This window comes from Balaenoptera physalus, assembly GCF_965194825.1.
Source record: "Balaenoptera physalus genome assembly, chromosome: 13".
Lineage (NCBI taxonomy): Eukaryota > Metazoa > Chordata > Mammalia > Artiodactyla > Balaenopteridae > Balaenoptera > Balaenoptera physalus.
In genome coordinates, this window is record NC_138892.1 from 6,743,829 (window position 1) to 6,762,358 (window position 18,530).

Consider the following 18,530-nt stretch of genomic DNA (forward strand, 5'->3'; position numbering starts at 1 on the left):
CCGACTGGGCCGCGCTCGGGCCCGCCCCTCCTCCTCGGTGACGCAGCCGGGGGGCTGGCCCGGGGCGCGGCGGTCTCGGCGGCGGCGGCGGCGGAGCGAGCGAAGAGCGGCGCCACCATGGGGGCCCAGCTGAGCACGGTAGGCGGGGAGGGGACGCCGGCTGCCGCGGGCCCGGGGCGTCGCTGCGGGCCGGCGGGCGCCGGACCCCCGTCTCGGGCAGCGCCGACTGCGCCCGGCCGCTAGGGGCGGGGGGGGGGGCCGGGCTCGGACGCGGGCGCAGGACCCCACCCGGCCCCGCCCCATCCCGCCCGCCGCGCCCCGGTGGTCCCCGTGCGGCCGTGACTCACGCCCGGGCCTCTGCCCCCGGGCCCAGCCCTCCCGGCCGAGGGGCGTCACCCGGAGGCTGGCGGCCGCGCGTTCGGGGAGCCCCGCCCGCCGCCGCCGCCGCCGCCGCCCCCCTCAGCCCGGCCGAGGAGTGCGGATGTGTGCGCGAGTGCTGAGCGAGTGCGCGGGTGAACATGGCCGGTGCCCCCGCGTGTGAGTTAGTGTGAGTGTGACTGAACACGTGTGAAGTGTGAAGGAGGGAGCGCGTACGTGTGAGTGTGAGTTTGTGAGGGCGTGTGTGTGACCGGGTGTGCGGGTGTGACGTGTGCGTGTGCAGGAGTATGGGGGTGAGTGACAGTGAAAGAGTGAGCAGGTGTGCGGGAGTGTGACTGTACCTGTGAGTGTGTGCGTGTGGAGTGTGTGTGTGCGCGTGTGGAGTGTGTGCGTGTGTGGAGTGAGTGTGCGTGCCTGTGGAGTGAGTGTGTGCGTGTGGAGTGTGCGCGCGCGTGTGGAGTGAGTGTGTGTGCGTGTGGAGTGTGTGTGAGGTGTGTGCATGCGTGTGGAGTGTGTGTGCGCGTGTGGAGTGAGTGTGTGAGTGTGTGCGCGTGTGTGTGCGTGTGGAGTGAGTGTGTGTGTGCACGCACGTGCGGTGTTGCTGGATCGCAGAGTTTTTACCGACAACAGCCCCTGAGCCCTCTCCGTGGGCTGCAAGCTAGGCTCTGGTCTCTCTTAACCCAGCAAACTTGAGAGGCCCCAGCCGTTGGCCCCATTTTACAGATGAAGAAATGCCACTCAGACTTGGCCACCGGCCGGGCTGGCGGAGTCCGACCTTGTGGAGCTGCAAAGTCCATCGTCATGCTGTCACTTTGGTTCGGCCCAGGGCTGCCCTCCCTCGCCCTCGGGCCTTTCAGAAGCTGCAGCGGTGGTGCATGACCCACGTTGAGGCTGTGGCCAGAGGGCGGTCCCCACCCACACACTCGGGCGCCTGGGCGCTGGCTGGGGGCGCTTGGGGAGGGCTGCCACTGGGAGGATTAGGCCCAGAGCCTCTTGCCTGGCATCCTCCTCCACCTCCTCCCTCTGGCTCTGTGGGGCTCCCCCTTGGGGACTCGGCAGAAAGCCTCTTGGCCTGGGTGTTGGCTTGTGAATGTGTGGCCCAGCCCAGGACTCTGGGTGACATTCAGCCCAGGGGGCAGCTTTGCCCAGGGCAAGCCTGGGGGCATCACCCCAGCTCAGCGTAACGTCCTGACCATGTTGCCAGAAATCCCCTTCCTCCCTCACTGCTCAGCCTCCGGACGGGAACCCAGACCCCCGCCCCTGCTGTTTTCCCACAGTGCTTCTCACCTTTTGCCGTGTTGGTTGGGTTTGTCTCTGTGTCCCCAGGATCTGGCTGCTCAGTGTTTTTGCTGAGTAGCCAAGGACCCCTTGTAGCCCCTCTATGAGGGGCAGAGCCCCGCCTGAGCGTCAGGAGACCTTCACCAACCCTAAGCCTCCTCTATCCAAAGGGTGGGAGGATTGCCCTTTCCTCGTGGGCCCTGCCGGGGTCCCCACTTGGCCCCAAATACCCGGAGCAGCCCCCAGCCAGGCCTCCTGGCACAGCGGCTCCACGCAGTCTGCGGGAGGCCAGCCCGGGCTTTGGGCACCAGGCATCTTATCTGAGATGTGCAGGCCCAGAGGGAGGCCTCCTCCCACACACCGGAAGGGGGGACGCCGAGGGGTTGGCACTTGAACCTGCCAGCCACCTGGGGGTATGTTGGGGGCTTAGCCTGCCGTCCCCGACTCTGGCTTCCCTTCCCCCAGCACAGTTGTGAGTGCTCAGTGGACCCTGACAGGCCGCCACCACAGGTAGAGTCCAAGGCTTTGCCCCTGCCCCTGGCAGCTCTGTGCCCAGTCCGTGGTCCAGACCCGCAGCCCCTGGGAAGCAGGGCTGGGTCTCCCCCATGGAGGGCAGCTCCGCTGTCCACCTGCCCCTCCTCCTGGTTCCCTTTCCCAGATGCGCTGAGCCAGGAGCCCCTCACTGCAGAGCTTCCTCCACTCCCTCCCACTTGCTCCTACTTCCCGAGAAGGGGGCCATGAGGGAGGTGGGCACACAGATCCCAGCCGGACAGCTGGCGGGCAGGCAGCGGGCAGGTAAGCCTCAGCACAGGGGGCTGGCAGCTGGGGGGTCCTGGCAGGTCCCTTTGCCCACCCAGACCTGACCTGGGTAGAGTGGATGGCAGGGTCCCGGTGGGGAGTTCCAGGGGGTGAGCAGCTGGCTGGGTGCCACACGGGGGTAGTAGGGCTACCCAGCCCCTCGGCTGTGGTGGGTGAGCTGGGGCTCCCTGGAGACATCCTGGGGCTCTGGCACCCCGTTTCCCTCTCCCCTTCCTGTGTTATCAGAGGTGGGGAAAGGCAGGTGGTGGGTTTCCTGGTGGGCAGAGTGTGGCCTATGGGGCACCAGGTCAAGGCCTGGAGAAGCAGCTGTCCCCTAGCTCCCCTGGGGAGCTGGGGTGACGTGGTGTGTGTGTGTGTGTGAGCAGCACAGCTGAGGAGGAGCTGGGGTGGGACCTTGGCTTTGGCCGCCTGCCTCCTGTTTACTCTGCCCACTGCTTGCAGGGGTGGGAGTGGTGCCTTGGACGGGGAACAGGGCATCCCAACCCCTTGTGAGTCTGGTAAAGCCTCCAGTTTTCCAGAGACGAAGCTTCGCCTTTCCACGGCACCCTTTTCTCTGCCCGTGTCCATCTCCCACACTGGCTTGAGCTCCCCAGGGACGGGGTCCCCTGACCTGTGTCCGCCGCATCCCACACGGGCCCTGGCAGCTGTGCCCACTGGGGTTTGTGACCTGAAGGACCGACTGACAGTGAGGGTCGGCTCACAGCTGCCTCCCAGAGAGGAATTTGTACGAAGTCCACCCTTGCTCTCTCAGTGGCCAGACTGTCCGCAGATGCAGAGGGACTGTGCGGGGCTGGGGCTCAGTGCACGGGCCGAGCTGGATGCCAGTTCTCACCCTGCCTCAGTGTCCTCACTGAAGTGGAATGGCCATAGCGCCCGCGTCCTGGGCTCAAGGACTGTGTGAGATACGAGAGTGTCGCGTCTGGGCACGGGCGCTGGAAGGAAGGCTGCTGACGTGATCCACCACTCACTGGCACAGCTCCTTCCAGCAGCGGCTCCAGTCCCACCACACCCCTGGGAGGTAGGTGTGCCCAGCACGTGTGGAAACAGCCAGGAATTCAGGATCCAACCCCTCAGCCCCGTGCTCCGTGCTCCGTGGAGGGCCGAGCCCCACCCTCCCCCTGGAGGCATCTGGTCTCTTGTCCTGGTTGCTGAAACTTTCCGACAAAGTAAGAAAAGTCAGAGAGAGCCTGCAGTGCAGGGGCTTGTTCTTGTCCCTTTGTGAATTTATCCACGAATATTTACTGAGTGTCTCTGCTCTGAGTGCTAGAGATGAGACACCAGGTCCCCCGCCTTCCTGGGTCTGCCGTCGCGCATTGTCTGTGACCTCACATGGGGACCCTGGCCCAGCCGTTTGAGCCCAGGGCTGGCATCCAGGGCACACGAAGCTGGCGCCTGGGATCTGCAAGTTCTGTGTAAGGGCCAAGGCCAGTGTTGAGGACTCGTCTTCAGAACTGTTGACAAATGAGTCTTTTTCACGGCCCAGCACGTAACCGTGGGCTGGCATTTGGGGCAGGTGAGGGATTTGGGGTGAGCGACAGAAAATTGGGAACCGAAGCCCAGACTCCACCCTGGGCCTCCCTGAGCCACAGTTTCCTCATTTGTCAAATGAAGAATGCAGTTGGCCTGTCTCCCAGTGCTGAGGGTCGGTGAGGAAATGGAAGGGAAGGTGCTTTGCAGGCTGTGAAGTGAGCTGCAGGCCAGGGGGTCTTAGTTACTAAACTTGGCTGAGCACTTAAACGGCTGTGCTGGGGGGAAATAAAACTCCAGAGAGCACCAAACATAACTCCACTTGGGCTCTTAAGGTCGTTTAAGTTTATTTCCAGGACTCCCAACAATGGTGATTTCCTGCAAACGTAACTTCACTCAACTTTTCCCCTAAACAATGTTCTCCATGGATATGGCTTCCCTGATTGATGTGGGAGAGGCCTGGAGCTGAGGAATCATCAGAGTCGCCCTCATCCCCGTGGGGTTTGCAGAGCTTGGGCGGGGGCTCCGGAAGTCTGCTGAGGGCTTGCTCAGCTAGAGGGTAAGAGCTGACGTTTGAGCTGGGCTCTGGAAGTGGAATAAGAGTGGTTGGATGAGGGAAGAGAAAGGGCATTCAGGGCAGAAGTGAGAGTGTGCAAAGGCCTAAGGCAAGAAAGGCTTGTGACTGGATAGTGGGGACCTTGAGTGTTGGCAGTGGGGAGCCGTGGTGGGTGTTTGGGGGTGGCGGAGCAGCCCCTTAGTCTGGGCAGCTGGGGCCTCACTGCGGGAGCCGGGAGATGGGACTGTGCTGGAGCAAGGGGACTTGGGCTGTGGGCTCCAGGGCATCTGTCCTGGGAGGTGGCTTGGGAAGAACCACACTTTGGGCTAGACAGGCCTGGGTTTCGTGGCCATGGGCGAGTCACTTAACCTCCCTGAGAAATGGGCGTGAGTCCTCTGAGGGTTGACTTTCCTTATCTGTAACTTGATGATAATCACAGCACCGATAGCCTAGGACTGAAGTGAGGATTATGCCAGAGAATTCACATCCCACTCTTGGAGCAGTGCCAGCTCGGGGACATTGGCCAGTTTGCTCCATGCATGGCCTTTTGCAGCCTCGATTCCTCCCCAGCCCTAGGTGGGACTGTCCTCATGAACTTGAGGAAGGTGGAGCGTGGAGAGGTGAAGATTCTCTCCTGAAGTCCTGAGCTGGGTCTCAAACCCAAGTCTCCTGACCCCAGAGTCCAGGGCTGCCAACGGGCCTTAAATTCGACCTGGGGTGGGTGAAATACCACTTGGTGGCCAGGACATGGTAGGTGCTGGTTAAGTAGGCAGGTGGCCAGAGACCCTTTGTGTGGCCCTGTGCGGGCCGGAGGGGTGCGCTGGGGCCAGCTCCCTCAGGCCTTCTGTTCAGACCCATTGGTTACAGACCAGGGGCCCCGTGGGGCGAGGCCGTGGCTGCAGCCAGCCTGGAGGCTCTGCCTGTGGGAGAGGCATGGTGTTCTGAGCCCAACAAAAGGCCTGTAACCAAAGCTGCGGCTGGGCAACTTGAAGCAGCTGGGCTGGTTTGGGGGGCAGGGCCAGGCCCAGTATGGGATCTTGGTGCCTCTACCCTTCCTTCATTTGGGTATTCTGTCTCCTGGGTGATGGTGGCCCCATGAGGGTGGTAGAAAAACCTCCTGTGTGTGTGCCCACATTCCCCAGGTTATAGACCCTTTGGTGACCTCAGCCCTCCATCTCATCTCATATCCCAGCTCCCCTGGGCTGTTGGCCAGGCGGTGGCCCTCACCTTCCTTCTATAGCCAAGAATACCAAGGCACAGAGAGGCCTCAGGTACTCAGCCAGAGTGTCCTCCCCAGTTGATAGAGTGGGGGTTCCTGGCAGGGCTTCCGGGAAGGGAGGGAGCAGTGAGGCTGGGCCTTGAGAGGTGAGAATCTTCTCACCTGACCCTGAATAGGGCAGGGGCCCATTCCAGTTCTGTTCTCTGCAGAACATGCTACCTCAAGAGGCCTGCAAAGGAAGCAGAGAGGCCTCCATGTAAGCAAGGAACTTGGCTCTGAGCTTCCTGGCAGCCAGGGCAAAAAGGGGAATTTGTAGTGTTATGATAAGAATACACACGGTCATCTGCTGTGAGAACTAAAGTCAGGGAGGTACACTAGGGAAGGTGAGTGAACAAGCTGTGAAACAATTTTCTTGAGAACCGGTATTTTGGGAGAACTTACGATTGTTGACCTCGCTATGTGAACCACTAGTGTGGACTCCCTTCTTCACTTTTTATTTTGAAATAATTTCAGACTTACAGTAAAGTTGAAAAATGTATAAAGAGCCCTTATATACTCTTCACCAAGATATACCAGATATTAACATTTGCTATATTTACTTTATTGTGTGTGTGTGTGTATTTTAAACTATTTGAGAGTAAACGACAGATATGATGGTTCTTTGCCCCTAAATACTTCAGCATCTATCTCCTAAGAACAAGGACATTCTTTTGCGTAATCACAAGACGATGATCAAATCAGGAATGTAACACTGATACAGTGCTATTGTCTCATCTATGGGCCTTCATGCATATCCCACCTGTTGTCTCAGGATTGTCTTTTACAACTGTTTTTTTTTCCCCTGGCCCAGAATCAAATTCAGAACCACGCATTGTATTCAGTTGTTCTGTCTCTTTGGCCTCTGTACAGTAAGTCCCCTACAAGTTGCAAACTTTCAAAGGTGCGAACGTGTGTGAGTGAAAGACGTCAATGTCAGGCGTGAGTGAAATTGCAGCTTGCCCTCCATCTCCTATTGCTGACGATCCTTCAGCTCTACCATCTCCCACCTGCTCTCCCTCCTCCAGTCAGTAACTCTTCTTGCCTGTTCACTCGATGCCAGCCCCTGTATGCTAGCTGTTGTACTGTACTACTGAACTTTTCAAGGTACTGTACTGCAAGATTTAAAATGTTTTCTTTATTTTTCGTTTGTTTTTTGTGTATTATTTGTGTGAAAAGTATTATAAACCTATTATAGTACAGTACTGTATAGCTGATTGTGTTAGTTGGCTAACTTTGTTGGACTTAACGAACAAATTGGACTTACGAACGTGCTCTCAGAACAGAACTCGTTTGTATGTAGGGGACTTAACTGTATTCGTTTCCTACGGCTGCATATAAATTACCACAAACTAGGTAGCATAAAACAATGGAAATTCATTCTTGCACAGTCTGGAGGCCAGAAGTCTGAAATCAAGGTATTGGCAGGGCGTGCTCTCTGGAGGCCTAGGGGAGGGTCCTTCCTCCTCGTCCTGCTTCTGGTGGCTTCCGGCAGTCCTTGGCCTCCTTGGCTTGTCACCACATCACTCCAGTCTCTGTTTTCACACAGCCTTCTCCTCGGAGTCTTCTCCTCTGTCTTAGAAGGACACCTGTCGTGGGATCTGGGGCCCACCGGGGAGATCCGAGAGGATCTCATCTCAAGATCCTTTGTTTAATTGCACGTGCAAAAAGCCTTTCCCGCCCCCCGGATCTGGGTGGACGTGAGTTTTAGGGGAGCACCCTCCAACCCAGCAGAGCCTCCTTTAATCTGGACCCGTTCCTTGGCCTTCGTTTCTCATGGCTTTGGTATTTTTGAAGAGTGGTGCCAGTTATCGCAGAGAAAGGCCCTCGGTGTTTCCTTGTGTTAGAGGCAGGTTGTGTGCTCCTGAAGGAAGGCACAGAGCCGTGCTGGGCCCTTCTTGCTTCGTGTCAGGAGGTGCACGGTGTCAGCTGGCCCCTTTCCTGTGCTGCTCCCTGGTTAAGGTGGGGTCTGCCAGGTTCTCCACTGTAGGGTTGGTCTGAGCGGTCTTGAGGCCGTTGTTGTTTTCTTCCTGAGTCTCACTTGTGGTCCAGATAGTGGAGGCTGCCCAGGACTCGACTTCCGGATGGCCAAGGGTAGCTGCTGCACACAGATACCCAGTGAGGTCAAGTGCCTGCTGGGGGAACGGCCTGGGTTAGCCATTTTCCATGGCTGATCTCCATCTTCACAGCCAGAGAGTGTAGCTTATGACCCCCATTTCATAGATGGAGAAACAGGGCAGAGAGGCTAAGTGCTTTTCCCAGGGACACAAATAGCTAGAAAGGGCAGCAGGCTGGTTGTCTTTCTTTGCAAGGGTGTCCTCTCCAGGTAAACCTAAGCAGTTTTATTTGGCCATGGGATTTGGGTTTTCTCTGTTTTTAAAAAAATCCAAACTGCCTCTAGGGTCTTTGTGAGGCTGCAATATGTTTTCTCTGTTTTTAAAAAATCCAAACTGCCTCTAGGGTCTTTGTGAGGCTGCGATATGGGGGGCAGCAGGCTGGCAAGGAAGAGGCTCTCAGAGCCACGCAAGAGGGTGAGTGACGATGAGGGTGAGGCCTGATGTTTAAGAGTGTGATTGGGGAGGCAGGTGGACTCAGGTTTGAGTTGCAGCTCCCCACCTGCCCGCTGTGTGACTGTGGGTGAGTTGCTTCACCTCTCTGAGCTGTTTCCTCATCTGTAAAGTGGTGGTGATGACAGTGCCTACCTCATAGGGTTGTCATGAGGTTAACCCCTGTGCAGGGCTCTGCATGATGCTGAGCAGTAGACTCTCAGAGCTTGAGGGGATCTTGCAGATCACCTGGTCCAGTTCGGTTCAGAGAGGGGAAGGGACTTGTCCAGAGTCACACAGCCAGCAAGGAGCAGAGCTTCCTAGTGTCTAGCTCTGCCTCGGCTGCCCCTCCCACCTGAAGGCAGAACCCCAGGGCTCAGGGGTTTGTCTGTTTGTCTAAATAGAGCTAGCACTTGACATCACTTAATAGGGCCAGGGAAATTGACTAAAGGGAGGGAGGGAGGGAGGGAGCACAGATACACAGTGCTCAAGATTAAGCACAGGTACTTGGGAACTTTATGCTGAGCTTCCTGGCAGCCAAAGTGAAAAGGGCTACATGCTCAGTTATGTAGCTTTCTTTGTCCCCATTCCTCAGGGAAAATGGAGCTTTTCCAACGACTCAGTAACACAGTGATAGGTTTCATGAGTCTGATTTTTGTAACTTCTCCCAACTGGCACCAAAATGGAGCTGGGGTTCCCTGAATGAACATGATGGGGAGAGGGCGTTCCTGGTAGGGGAGAGGCCCGGAGGTGTGTTTGGAGGAAGGGCAGGGGGCAGGCTGACCTCGTGGGTCTGTCCTGTCGTTTCAGTTGGGCCACGTGGTCCTCTCCCCAGTCTGGTTCCTGTATAGCCTGCTCATGAAGCTGTTCCAGCGCTCCACCCCGGCCATCACCCTCGAGAACCCGGACATCAAGTACCCGCTGCGGCTGATTGACAAGGAGGTCAGTGTGGGGCCTGAGGGGGTCGTGGGGCATGGGCACCTCTCTGTCCTTGTCAGCATCACAGCATTTCACAGGCGCCTACTATGTGCTCAGGGTATGGGCCCCTGTGAAGTAGGTCCCATTATCTGCCCGTTTTACAGATGGGGAAAGCGAGGTGGCCCCTTTCTAAGGCTACCAGTAAGCGACAGAGGGATTTGAACTCAGGTCTTTGCCCACAGAGCTGGTTCGTTGAACCACACTCACTATTCCCCAGAAGGTCAGAGTGGGAGGGACCCCGTAAGGACTCTGGGGTCCAAGTAACCATTTAATGGCTGTGAAAACAGAGGACAAGAGAGGAGTAACTCAGGTCGCACTGGGAGTTAGGGGCAGGACCAGGACTTAGGCCTAGGCCTCGTGGTCATCCCAGCTGCCTCCCATCCCAGTGCCCCTTCCTTAAAGATAAGGTCTCCTCCCCTCCTCCTTCCCCTGCCCGCAGGGTCACCTGCTCAAGGCCCCTAGAGTCTTTCACATCTGTCAGATTCCCTGCGTGATCTCGCGATCTCGCGATCGGCTCCATCTCCTCCTCCGACAGGCTTGCTCCTGCCCTCCCCACTTGATGCTTTTCCTTTTCAAACCTCTGATCGTGACTTAAAACCATCCTCTCCCTCCTTTGCCCAGCTGCCCACCCTGTAAGGCTGTTTCCCTCCTTACTCTCTCTCATCAGAGCCCCTCCCAAGTGCTATTTCTGGCCACCGCAGCTGCCTCAGGAGGGGTGTGACAGGGAAAACTGAGTCATGGGGCAGAGAAAGTCAGTCACTTGCCCGAAGCCTGAGTCCTGAGCTCTAGTCTGCACCCGGGCTCCACATGAGAGCTGGGGCTCCTGTGACTGTACTTGTACCAGGATTTCACAGAAGCTGAAAACCAGAGAGAGGCAAAAAGAAAAGAAAAAGAAAGAAAAATTACTGCTTCCCAGATGAGACCACACTTATCCTCTCAATATATCTTACACACAATTTTTTCTTACTAAAATGAAATAATAATGTTTTAAAAGCTTTTCCTTTTATAAAGTTCTTTTTCTTTGTTGTTTTTTAATTCCCAAAGTAATGTATGATTTATATGTGCTCGCTATAAAAATTTTACTTTATAAAATGAAAGCACATATTTATATGTGCTGTGTTCGTGAGGTGTGAATGTTCCCCTCCCCCATAACCCCTTTGCAGAGGGTCCCCTTCACGGATCACCGTGAGCCTTTCTGGTAGTACATGATGTGTGGAGGTTCAGGTGTGTGTATACTTAGTTTCTCTTTTTTAATAACCTGAGTTTTTACCCAGCTGTACAATATGGACATCTTTACATGTCTAACCCAAAGCTGATCCATTATTTTTGACGACTGTCTGGTATTTTGTCACAGGGATGTCACACAGTGGACCCTCCAGGCCCCTTTGATTGAGCGGGAGGCACACGTGCTAGCGGTTACCCTCCCCCACTGTAGCCTCGTGGTGGGTCAGCAGGTGGGGCTGCTCTTGATACTTTTGCTGCGGCACAGGGAGGGGTCCCGGCTGTCGGCCCTTCCCCTCTCTGAACGGGACTGGACCAGGTGGTCAGCAAGGTTGCCCACAGCTCTGAGAGTCTGCTGCTCAGGCCATCACGGCCAGCACCGTGCCAAGCCCTCACAGACGTTAGCCTCATGGCTTTTGCTGTGCTGGGCTAGTAATCATCAGTGTCTTTCTCTCATTTCTGTTCTTCCTCCAAAAACATCTGGCACGTGGGTTTCTGACCTTGAGCCCCAGGACCAGTTGATAATCCTGGGATCCACTTGCGGGAGGCCCTAGGGCTCCGTTTGCAGCTTCAGGCCTGGACTGTGGGGCAGAGAGGCCCACCGGCTGCCAACAAGCACTGCGTCCTAAGTGGTGGCTGGGCACCGTCTCTCCTGAGATCCAGGCCACCTGCCTTGGCTCGCATGCTTCAGTGATGCTTAGAGTGATGCTCTGTCCCTTTGGAGAGGTCTGGCGTCTCCCCTCCAGGTGGTAACACTGTCCATCACTGGACCTTGCCTCGTGTGGGCATGAAAATGTGCTGGACCGCTAGCCGCCTGCCTTCCAAACGGCCCCTCGACACCCACCATCCTGCTGCACCTGGTGCAGGGGAGACCTCACAGGGGCCTTCCGGAGCCCAGGTCGGAGTCCGGGCACTGGGTTCGGTTCCCAGGTCTGACACAGCTCACTGTGGGATGCTCGCCTACCTGGCCCCAGTCAAGACTGGCCTCCTTGCTCGGCCCAGCCTCGCTCTTAAGCAGCCTCTGCCCCGCCCTGGAGGGGGAGTGGCCTTCACCCACTGCCCACTCCCTGGGTGCACACCCTGCCTTGGCCGTGGCCAGCCCCAGTGACCTCCTGGGCAGCGCGGCTGCCATGCCTCCTGCCCTCTGCAGCCCAGCCACGGTCGTGCCGTCCCGCTTCTCGGGGGGGCTTTTAGTGTAGTGGCTTCTAGAGCCCCTCTCTTGAGTCCCAGGCCTGGGCACGTGGGGCCTTGTCTCAGCTCTGCCCCACTTTGCTGGCCCAGTCCCTGAGCTGTTTCTGCCACCCCAGGACACTTCTCAAGCTGTGGCGGAGGTGGATCCTTTCCTCCTGTCCCTGGAATTTTCTGGGCTGTCTGGCAGCCTCCCTTTGGGATCTTTTTTTTTTTTTTTTTTAAAGCACAGGCTCTAGGCGCGCAGGCCTCAGTAGTTGTGGCACGAGGGCTCAGTAGTTGTGGCTCATGGGCTCTAGGGTGCAGGCTCAGTAGTTGTGGGGCACGGGCTTAGTTGCTCCACGGCATGTGGGATCTTCCCGGACCAGGGCTTGAACCCGTGTCCCCTGCATTGGCAGGCGGATTCTTAACCACTGCACCCAGTGAAGTCCCTCCCTTTGGGATCTTGAGCTCACTCTCTTCTCTGATCACCTTGCCCTGTGGCCCTGGGTGGGTCACTGCCCTTCTCTGGGCCAGTGAGAGCAGAGGCACACCCAGTGTGTGCCTGACCTCTGTGCCCTTGCACACGCGTGTGCAGGTTGTATGTCTGCATGTCAGTGTCACTTCTCTCAGTGACGCTCCGGTGCTGGGGCGGGGGGGGACTCTGAGTCCAGCCACCCCTCTGCCCTGGGTGCCGTCCAGCAGCTCACGCCTCGTTGCAGGTCATCAGCCACGATACCCGCCGGTTCCGCTTTGCTCTGCCGTCGCCCCAGCACATCCTGGGCCTCCCCGTCGGTGAGTGCGGCCCCAACCCAGCGCACGTGGAGCCGGTGCTGGGACAGAGAGGTCGGGACTTTGCATTTCAGTTAGTGTAGGGAAGGCTTCAGGGAGGAGGTGACAGCCACCCTGGGCCTTCAAGGGTGAGTGTCAGAATAAGAGGCCAAATGCTTCAGTGTCCCCGGCAGTGGCACGAGCACGAGCAAAGGCAAAGAGATGGGACGTGATGGGAATCGCTGGGGGTGGTGAAGCGAGCAGTGGGAGCCGAGGTCAGGCTAGGCTTTGAACGCTGGACGGGGTGCAGGGAAGTGGGTTGACAAGACCCAGGGGGCCCTGCAGGGATAGTCAGCCCAGACTCACCCCTGCTGTCCTGCAGGCCAGCACATCTACCTCTCGGCTCGAATCGATGGGAACCTGGTCATTCGGCCCTACACGCCCATCTCCAGCGATGACGACAAGGGCTTTGTGGACCTGGTCATCAAGGTGAGGTCTTGGGGCCACAGCTGCTTGGGGCGGGGGTGACCACCTCACAGCCAAGGCCCCACAGTCTGACCTCTGAAGGCCCCGTGCTCGCTGTGCCTGGTTTCCGAGTGAATAGCAGATCATAGTTCTTCGCACGAGCCAAGCTTCGGGGTCTCGGCAGAGGGCAGGGGCTGGGGCCAGGCTGAGCATCTTCAGACAAGGACAGGGCACCTGCAGAAGAGGGACCGGGCGGGCCCACCAGCCTGCGGAGGGCTCACCTTCCTGCTCTCGGACTGGCGAAGCCCAGTGAGCTGGGCACCTGCTCATCCCCTGAGAAGCGTCCCGCAGGCCCGCTGGGGGTGCAGTCTGAGGGGCTCTCGGGACGTTGTCTGGGAGCTGGGGTGAGGGGCTTTCGGGGATCCATCACCGGTCAGGGGCTGGGTGTACGCTGTGGGAAGATGTAGCCATTAGAAGCAACAGACCAGAGAGACAGAGAACAACCAGCAAGGATCTTAAAAAACAAGATGCTGAACAGAAGGAGAAATGACAGCTATAGCCCGGTACATTTTTATGAAAATTAGAAACACAAACTTTCCAGCAGTGATCCATGTTCTCTGATTACACACCCAAAAGTGAGAACCAGCCTAGGCCGGTGGGCTGGGTGTTAGAGACCCTCCCTAGTCAAGGCCCAAACCTCCACGGCCGCCCTGGCTCAGCACCCCCGGGGACCAGGCTTGCTCTCTCAACTCCACTGTGCAGGCCCCAGGGCCCCCTCCCTGGACCCTTGGGTGGGGGGACAGGAGCAGAGACCCCCGCTGGGCCTCAGCTTCAGCCCTGGGTCTTATAGGGTCCTGGGCTGGGCGCTGTGTCTGTGAGGGCAGGAAGGGAGCTGGGCCTGTCAGTCCCGGCTCTGGCCTGGATCTCCTCTTCGCTTGGTGTCATTTAGACCCTGTGCTGGGTGCCCAGGCCCCACCCGGCCTCGGTGTCTTGTCTTTGGCTGGAGGGTGGACACTGAACAGGTGGTCACACAGAGGTCAGTGTTTGTTCAGGGGACAAGCGCAAGAGACTGAGCACCTAGAATGGGCACCAGAGCTGGGGCGGGGGTGGGGTCATGAGAGCTGCCCCCCCTGAGCAGGCAGCAGTGAGGCAAGATCTGGCGGCTGACGAGGCGGCAGCCAGCTGGAGACGGAGGAAGAGGACCTTCCAGGTGCAAAGGCCCTGAGGTCAGGAGGAGGCTTGAGGCCTTGAGGGACCGAAAAGGGAGAGGTCAGCAGGGCCAGGCAGATGCTTGGAGGCCCTGGTAGTCTGGGGCTTTGTCCGGAGGGAAAGGGAAGGTGGTGAGAGTTCAAGCATCTGTTCTTGCTGAAGTCACTCGAGCCAGATGTGGAGAAGGTGTTGGGGGGATTCAAGTAGAGACGGAATACTCACCAGGACCAGGCCCTTCCTGGCTTGGAGACCTCACTGTTCCCCTTGGCCCTGGCTAAAGGTCAGGGCCCCAGCCTGGCACACAGTCGGCTCTGCCCACTCTCCCTCCACTCTCCCTGCCCTGCACCCCAGACACACAGACACATCCCCTGTGCTGTAGCCACAAGCTCTTCTCCCCACCCCACCCCGAAGGCCCCAAACCCTATTAGGCCTCCTGGCCTTTGCCCACGCTGTCCCTCCCCCACTGCCTCTCCCCCTTCTCTGCTCATCACTCCTGCTTGCCCTTCAAGGCCCAGCAGAAATACCCCCTGGTGCAGCCGCCCCAGCCCTGGAGCTCCTCCCCTGTCTGCCCATCTCTTTGTACGAGGGTTGTAGCACATCCCTTTTTCCAAAGCTGAAATCCCAAAGGGCACAGGGAAGGAAATTGTTCCAAGAGTGATGTTTTTATGGTAGCACAAAGTGGAAAGAATTGAACATCCACCAGGAGGGCCTGGTGAGCCGGCTTCCCAGAGCCTTTACTGAGCTGACAGCCATGGGGATCTCCTGCCGGGAGGGGGGTCACAGAGATGGTTCGTGGCAGAACATTATGCAGCAAGCCCTCGGGTCGCTGCCTTGGACACCAGGCTGATGCTTTGCCCTCCAAGGGGATGTTATGGGGAGGGCAGACCACTGGGGGGGACGGGACACAGACGGGTAAGTTTTGATGGGTGGAAGGGGCATCATGTGAGAAGGCCACACACGGCCGCAGAAGACCCCAGAAGAGGGTCTTCCCACTGTGGCCCAGAGCTCACCCCGGCAGCCCTGGGAACGGGGAGCTGAGGACTATGGGTGTCTTGCAGATTTACTTCAAAGACACCCACCCCAAGTTTCCCGCTGGAGGGAAGATGTCCCAGTACCTGGAAAGCATGAAGATTGGAGACACCATTGAGTTCCGAGGCCCAAATGGGCTGCTGGTCTACCAGGGCAAAGGTGATCGGGTTGGACTCCCCGAGGACCCAGTGGGGGCGGTGGATGCTGGGTGCGGGTCCCGACTCTGCTGCTGTCTGGATGGGTGACTCTCGTAGGGCAAGCCATCTCCTCTCTGGGGCCTCCGTTTCCCTGGCTGTTAGGAATTAAGGTGGCCAGCACGGGGGTTGCAGACCAGCTGCCTCTGGGGGCCAGATGCGGCCCACAGACCAGCTTTGTTTGGCTGAAAACAAAGGGGAGGGTTGAGCTGGAACGCCCCTGATTCTCCAGCCTCCCTGCCCCCCACGCCATCCGCCATCCGCAGTGAGGAACTCATCCTCGTGCTCCTCTTTGCATCTGAGCTGGTCCCCATCCCACCTTCCCATCCCCCTCACCCTGACTGGCTGCGGGCTATGGTGGCCGCCACCCCCGAACCCCTGAGGCGGGGGCAGCTTCTCCAGCCCTTCCGATCCCCAAGCACAGCATGTCTGAGAGCTGGGCCTCACCCCTTCTCCTCTCCCCAGGAAAGTTTGCCATCCGTCCAGACAAGAAATCCAACCCTGTCATCACAACGGTGAAGTCTGTGGGCATGATTGCAGGAGGAACGGGTATGTGGACCCAGAGCCCCTCACTGAGTCCCTAGCGGGCGGATGTCGTGGTTCGGGGTCAGGGTGTGGGACGTGGCACAGATAACAAGTGACTGGGAGCTTCCCAAGGTCAGGGACCCAGACCCCGTTGTCCTGGCACCTCTCTGGGCATCTGCCTGGCACCGGGCCTGCGTGTGTGCGGCAGGCGCTCACGCGGTGCGTGGGGGGCGGCTGTGTTGCAGGCATCACCCCGATGCTGCAGTTGATCCGTGCCATCATGAAGGACCCGGATGATCAGACCGTGTGCCACCTGCTCTTTGCCAACCAGGTCAGTGGGTGGTCCTGAGGTCTGCGAACCCGACTCCTGCTGAGAGGGGGCGAGGCCCAGCAGGCACTGCTCAGGGGTCTGCCCGGCTTTGCGGAGATGCTCAGGGAGGCTGAAATGGGGGGGGTGCTCTGAACGCTCTGTGCACAGCAGCCCTCGCAGGGGCTGGTGGGGTCGGGCTTTTCAGTGCGGAGCTCAGAGCGTCTGACCCGAGTGGGGCTGCTTTGGTGGAGGGGTGAGGCACCTGGAGCACCCACACCCCGAGGTTCGCTCCTCCGGCTGCTGCCTTGGAACCTCAGGGTTCCCTTCACCGCACACAGAGTTTGGAACCCACCAGTGAAGTGGGAGGAGCCCGAAGGGCCGTTTTCACAGACGATGTGCCAAGGTCCCAGCTGCGCGAGGTCCCTGAGCTGGGGGAGTTGGGACAGGGTTTGGACCTGGGCTCCCCAGCTCCTGAATGCATGTCCTCCTCCCCACACCCGCTGCCTGCCCGCCCTGGCCTGCTGTGTGGCCTTGGACAAGTCACTCTCCCTTTCTGGGCTTTGCTCCCTCACTGTGGAATGAGCTGATGAAGCAAGGTCATCACAAGGGTCTTTCTAGGTTCAGTGTTTCATGACTGAATATGTGGATCTTATAGTGATGCCCCTTTTGGGGGAAGCTAAGACGAGGCACCCCCCCCGCCTGTGAGGGGGTCATGCCCAGGCCCCCTGCGCCTCTCAGATATGGTTCAGGTCAGTTTGCCCCTGGGTCCATCTGGCCCAGGCTCCGCCCCGTGTCATCTGTGAGGACACCGAGCCTGGAGGCGGAGGGGCCGGGCTGAGGTCCCCGGGCTGAGGTCCCACACAGCTGCAGAAAACTGCTCTGAGGCCAACTGAGGTGGCCTTGACTAGGGGTGGGTGGAAACAGCCAGAAATTCCAAGCTGGCTGGTGGGGTTGAGAGGGTGGGCAGCGTTCAGCTTGGTAGTGCTGGGGCAGTCTCTGTGGAGGCCGTCAGCCCTCTGTCGCCTGGACGGGCATCTTTGTGCCCGTTAGCAGGGGCGGTGGATTCTGTATCTCTTTCTGCATTTCAGTCAGTGCAATGTCACAAGTCATGTAGCCTCTGGAAGTTCCACTCCTCACCCGTGAGGGAGGAGAGTGAAGAATGCAAATAAAGTATCATATGAAAATCGTTCTGACCTCAAGGTCCCTCTGAAGGGTCTCGGGGACCCCAGGGGTCCGCAGGCCACACTATGGGAACTGCTGCTTTGCTCCAGTTGCGTCGTTGCCCCTCCCTCCCCCCTCCTCAGTGACCTCCGTGCTCGGTTTGGACGGGGACCACAGCCCCTCCTTTCCCCATCCGTAATGTAGGGTAACGGGGGACCCACCTTTCGGGAAGGTTGTGAGGGTTGAGATGGCCTTGGATAGGAGCGTTTAACATTGCAGACATGTGCATGCTTCCTGGAGTGACCGAGTGACCGGGAGTGGAGGCTGGTGGGGAGGCAGGTTGAGGACGGCACCCTGAGTCCAGGGGAGGCTGGGGCTCTGACCCCAGCCTCAGCCTAAGGGAAGCACGATTTTTCAGAAGGGCATTAGGGAGTGTTAATAAACAGCGGGGCGACCTGGTTCTTGGACAGGGAGACTGATATTCTGAAGGTGTCGGTTCTTCATAAAGTAATACTCGAAGTCCCAGTGGGGATATTTTCTCCCCTGTAATATGACAAAATGATGCAATATGGCCTGGAAGACAAAGTACACATGCACAGCCAAGAAAGTTTTGAAAAAGAAGAGTGACAAGGAAGAACTTAGCGCACTGGATATTAAAACATACTAAAAAGTGTCAGTGATAAAAATAGCATGGTTCTGGAGCCACACATGAGACCTGGGCTTACTGGACTTACTAAGCATTTCTGGATAGCACAACAGGAAACCTAGACTGTGCTAGGACATGCTGGAACATGTGGCTAGTTACACTTAAATTAATTAAGATTAAACAAAATTAAAAACTCGCTTTCCCAGTCTCACTAGCCACATTTCATTGGTTCCGTAGCCACATGTGGCCAGTGGTTACCCTATTGGATAACACAGATCTGTTGTGGAACACTCCGTTGAACAGCCCTGGCCTAGAAACAGACCCAAGTGTAGGTGAGGCTTTGTATCTGATGCAGGTGACATACCAAACCTGAAAAGAGAAAGGAAAAGGAGTGTTGAGTTAGTTGCTATGCACTTGGAAAAAACGAAGTAGATCCCTACCTTACCTTATACAAAAATGGAGTTTAGGTTAAAGATATACATGTAAAAAATTGAAGCTTTAAAAGTAGAAGGTGAGCATTTTTACAGGAAATATTGATGAATGAGTGAACAAGGA

General features: G+C 57.7%; 1 protein-coding gene across 2 annotated transcripts in view; it reads left to right on the plus strand.

Annotated features, from left to right (window-relative positions):
• CYB5R3 (cytochrome b5 reductase 3) overlaps positions 1-18,530 on the plus strand; it is a 24,942-nt gene continuing 6,412 nt past the window's right edge. The window contains exons 1-7 of one of the 2 annotated variants that reach the window (XM_082420693.1): positions 1-138; positions 9,110-9,241; positions 12,388-12,460; positions 12,819-12,925; positions 15,169-15,298; positions 15,799-15,882; positions 16,104-16,189. In XM_082420693.1, the coding sequence (XP_082276819.1) occupies positions 118-138; positions 9,110-9,241; positions 12,388-12,460; positions 12,819-12,925; positions 15,169-15,298; positions 15,799-15,882; positions 16,104-16,189 (633 nt within the window). In that variant the 5' untranslated portion in view covers positions 1-117. Of the gene's footprint in view, positions 139-2,998; positions 3,494-9,109; positions 9,242-12,387; positions 12,461-12,818; positions 12,926-15,168; positions 15,299-15,798; positions 15,883-16,103; positions 16,190-18,530 lie in introns of those variants that run through there. The other variant, XM_082420694.1, reaches the window with a different exon arrangement.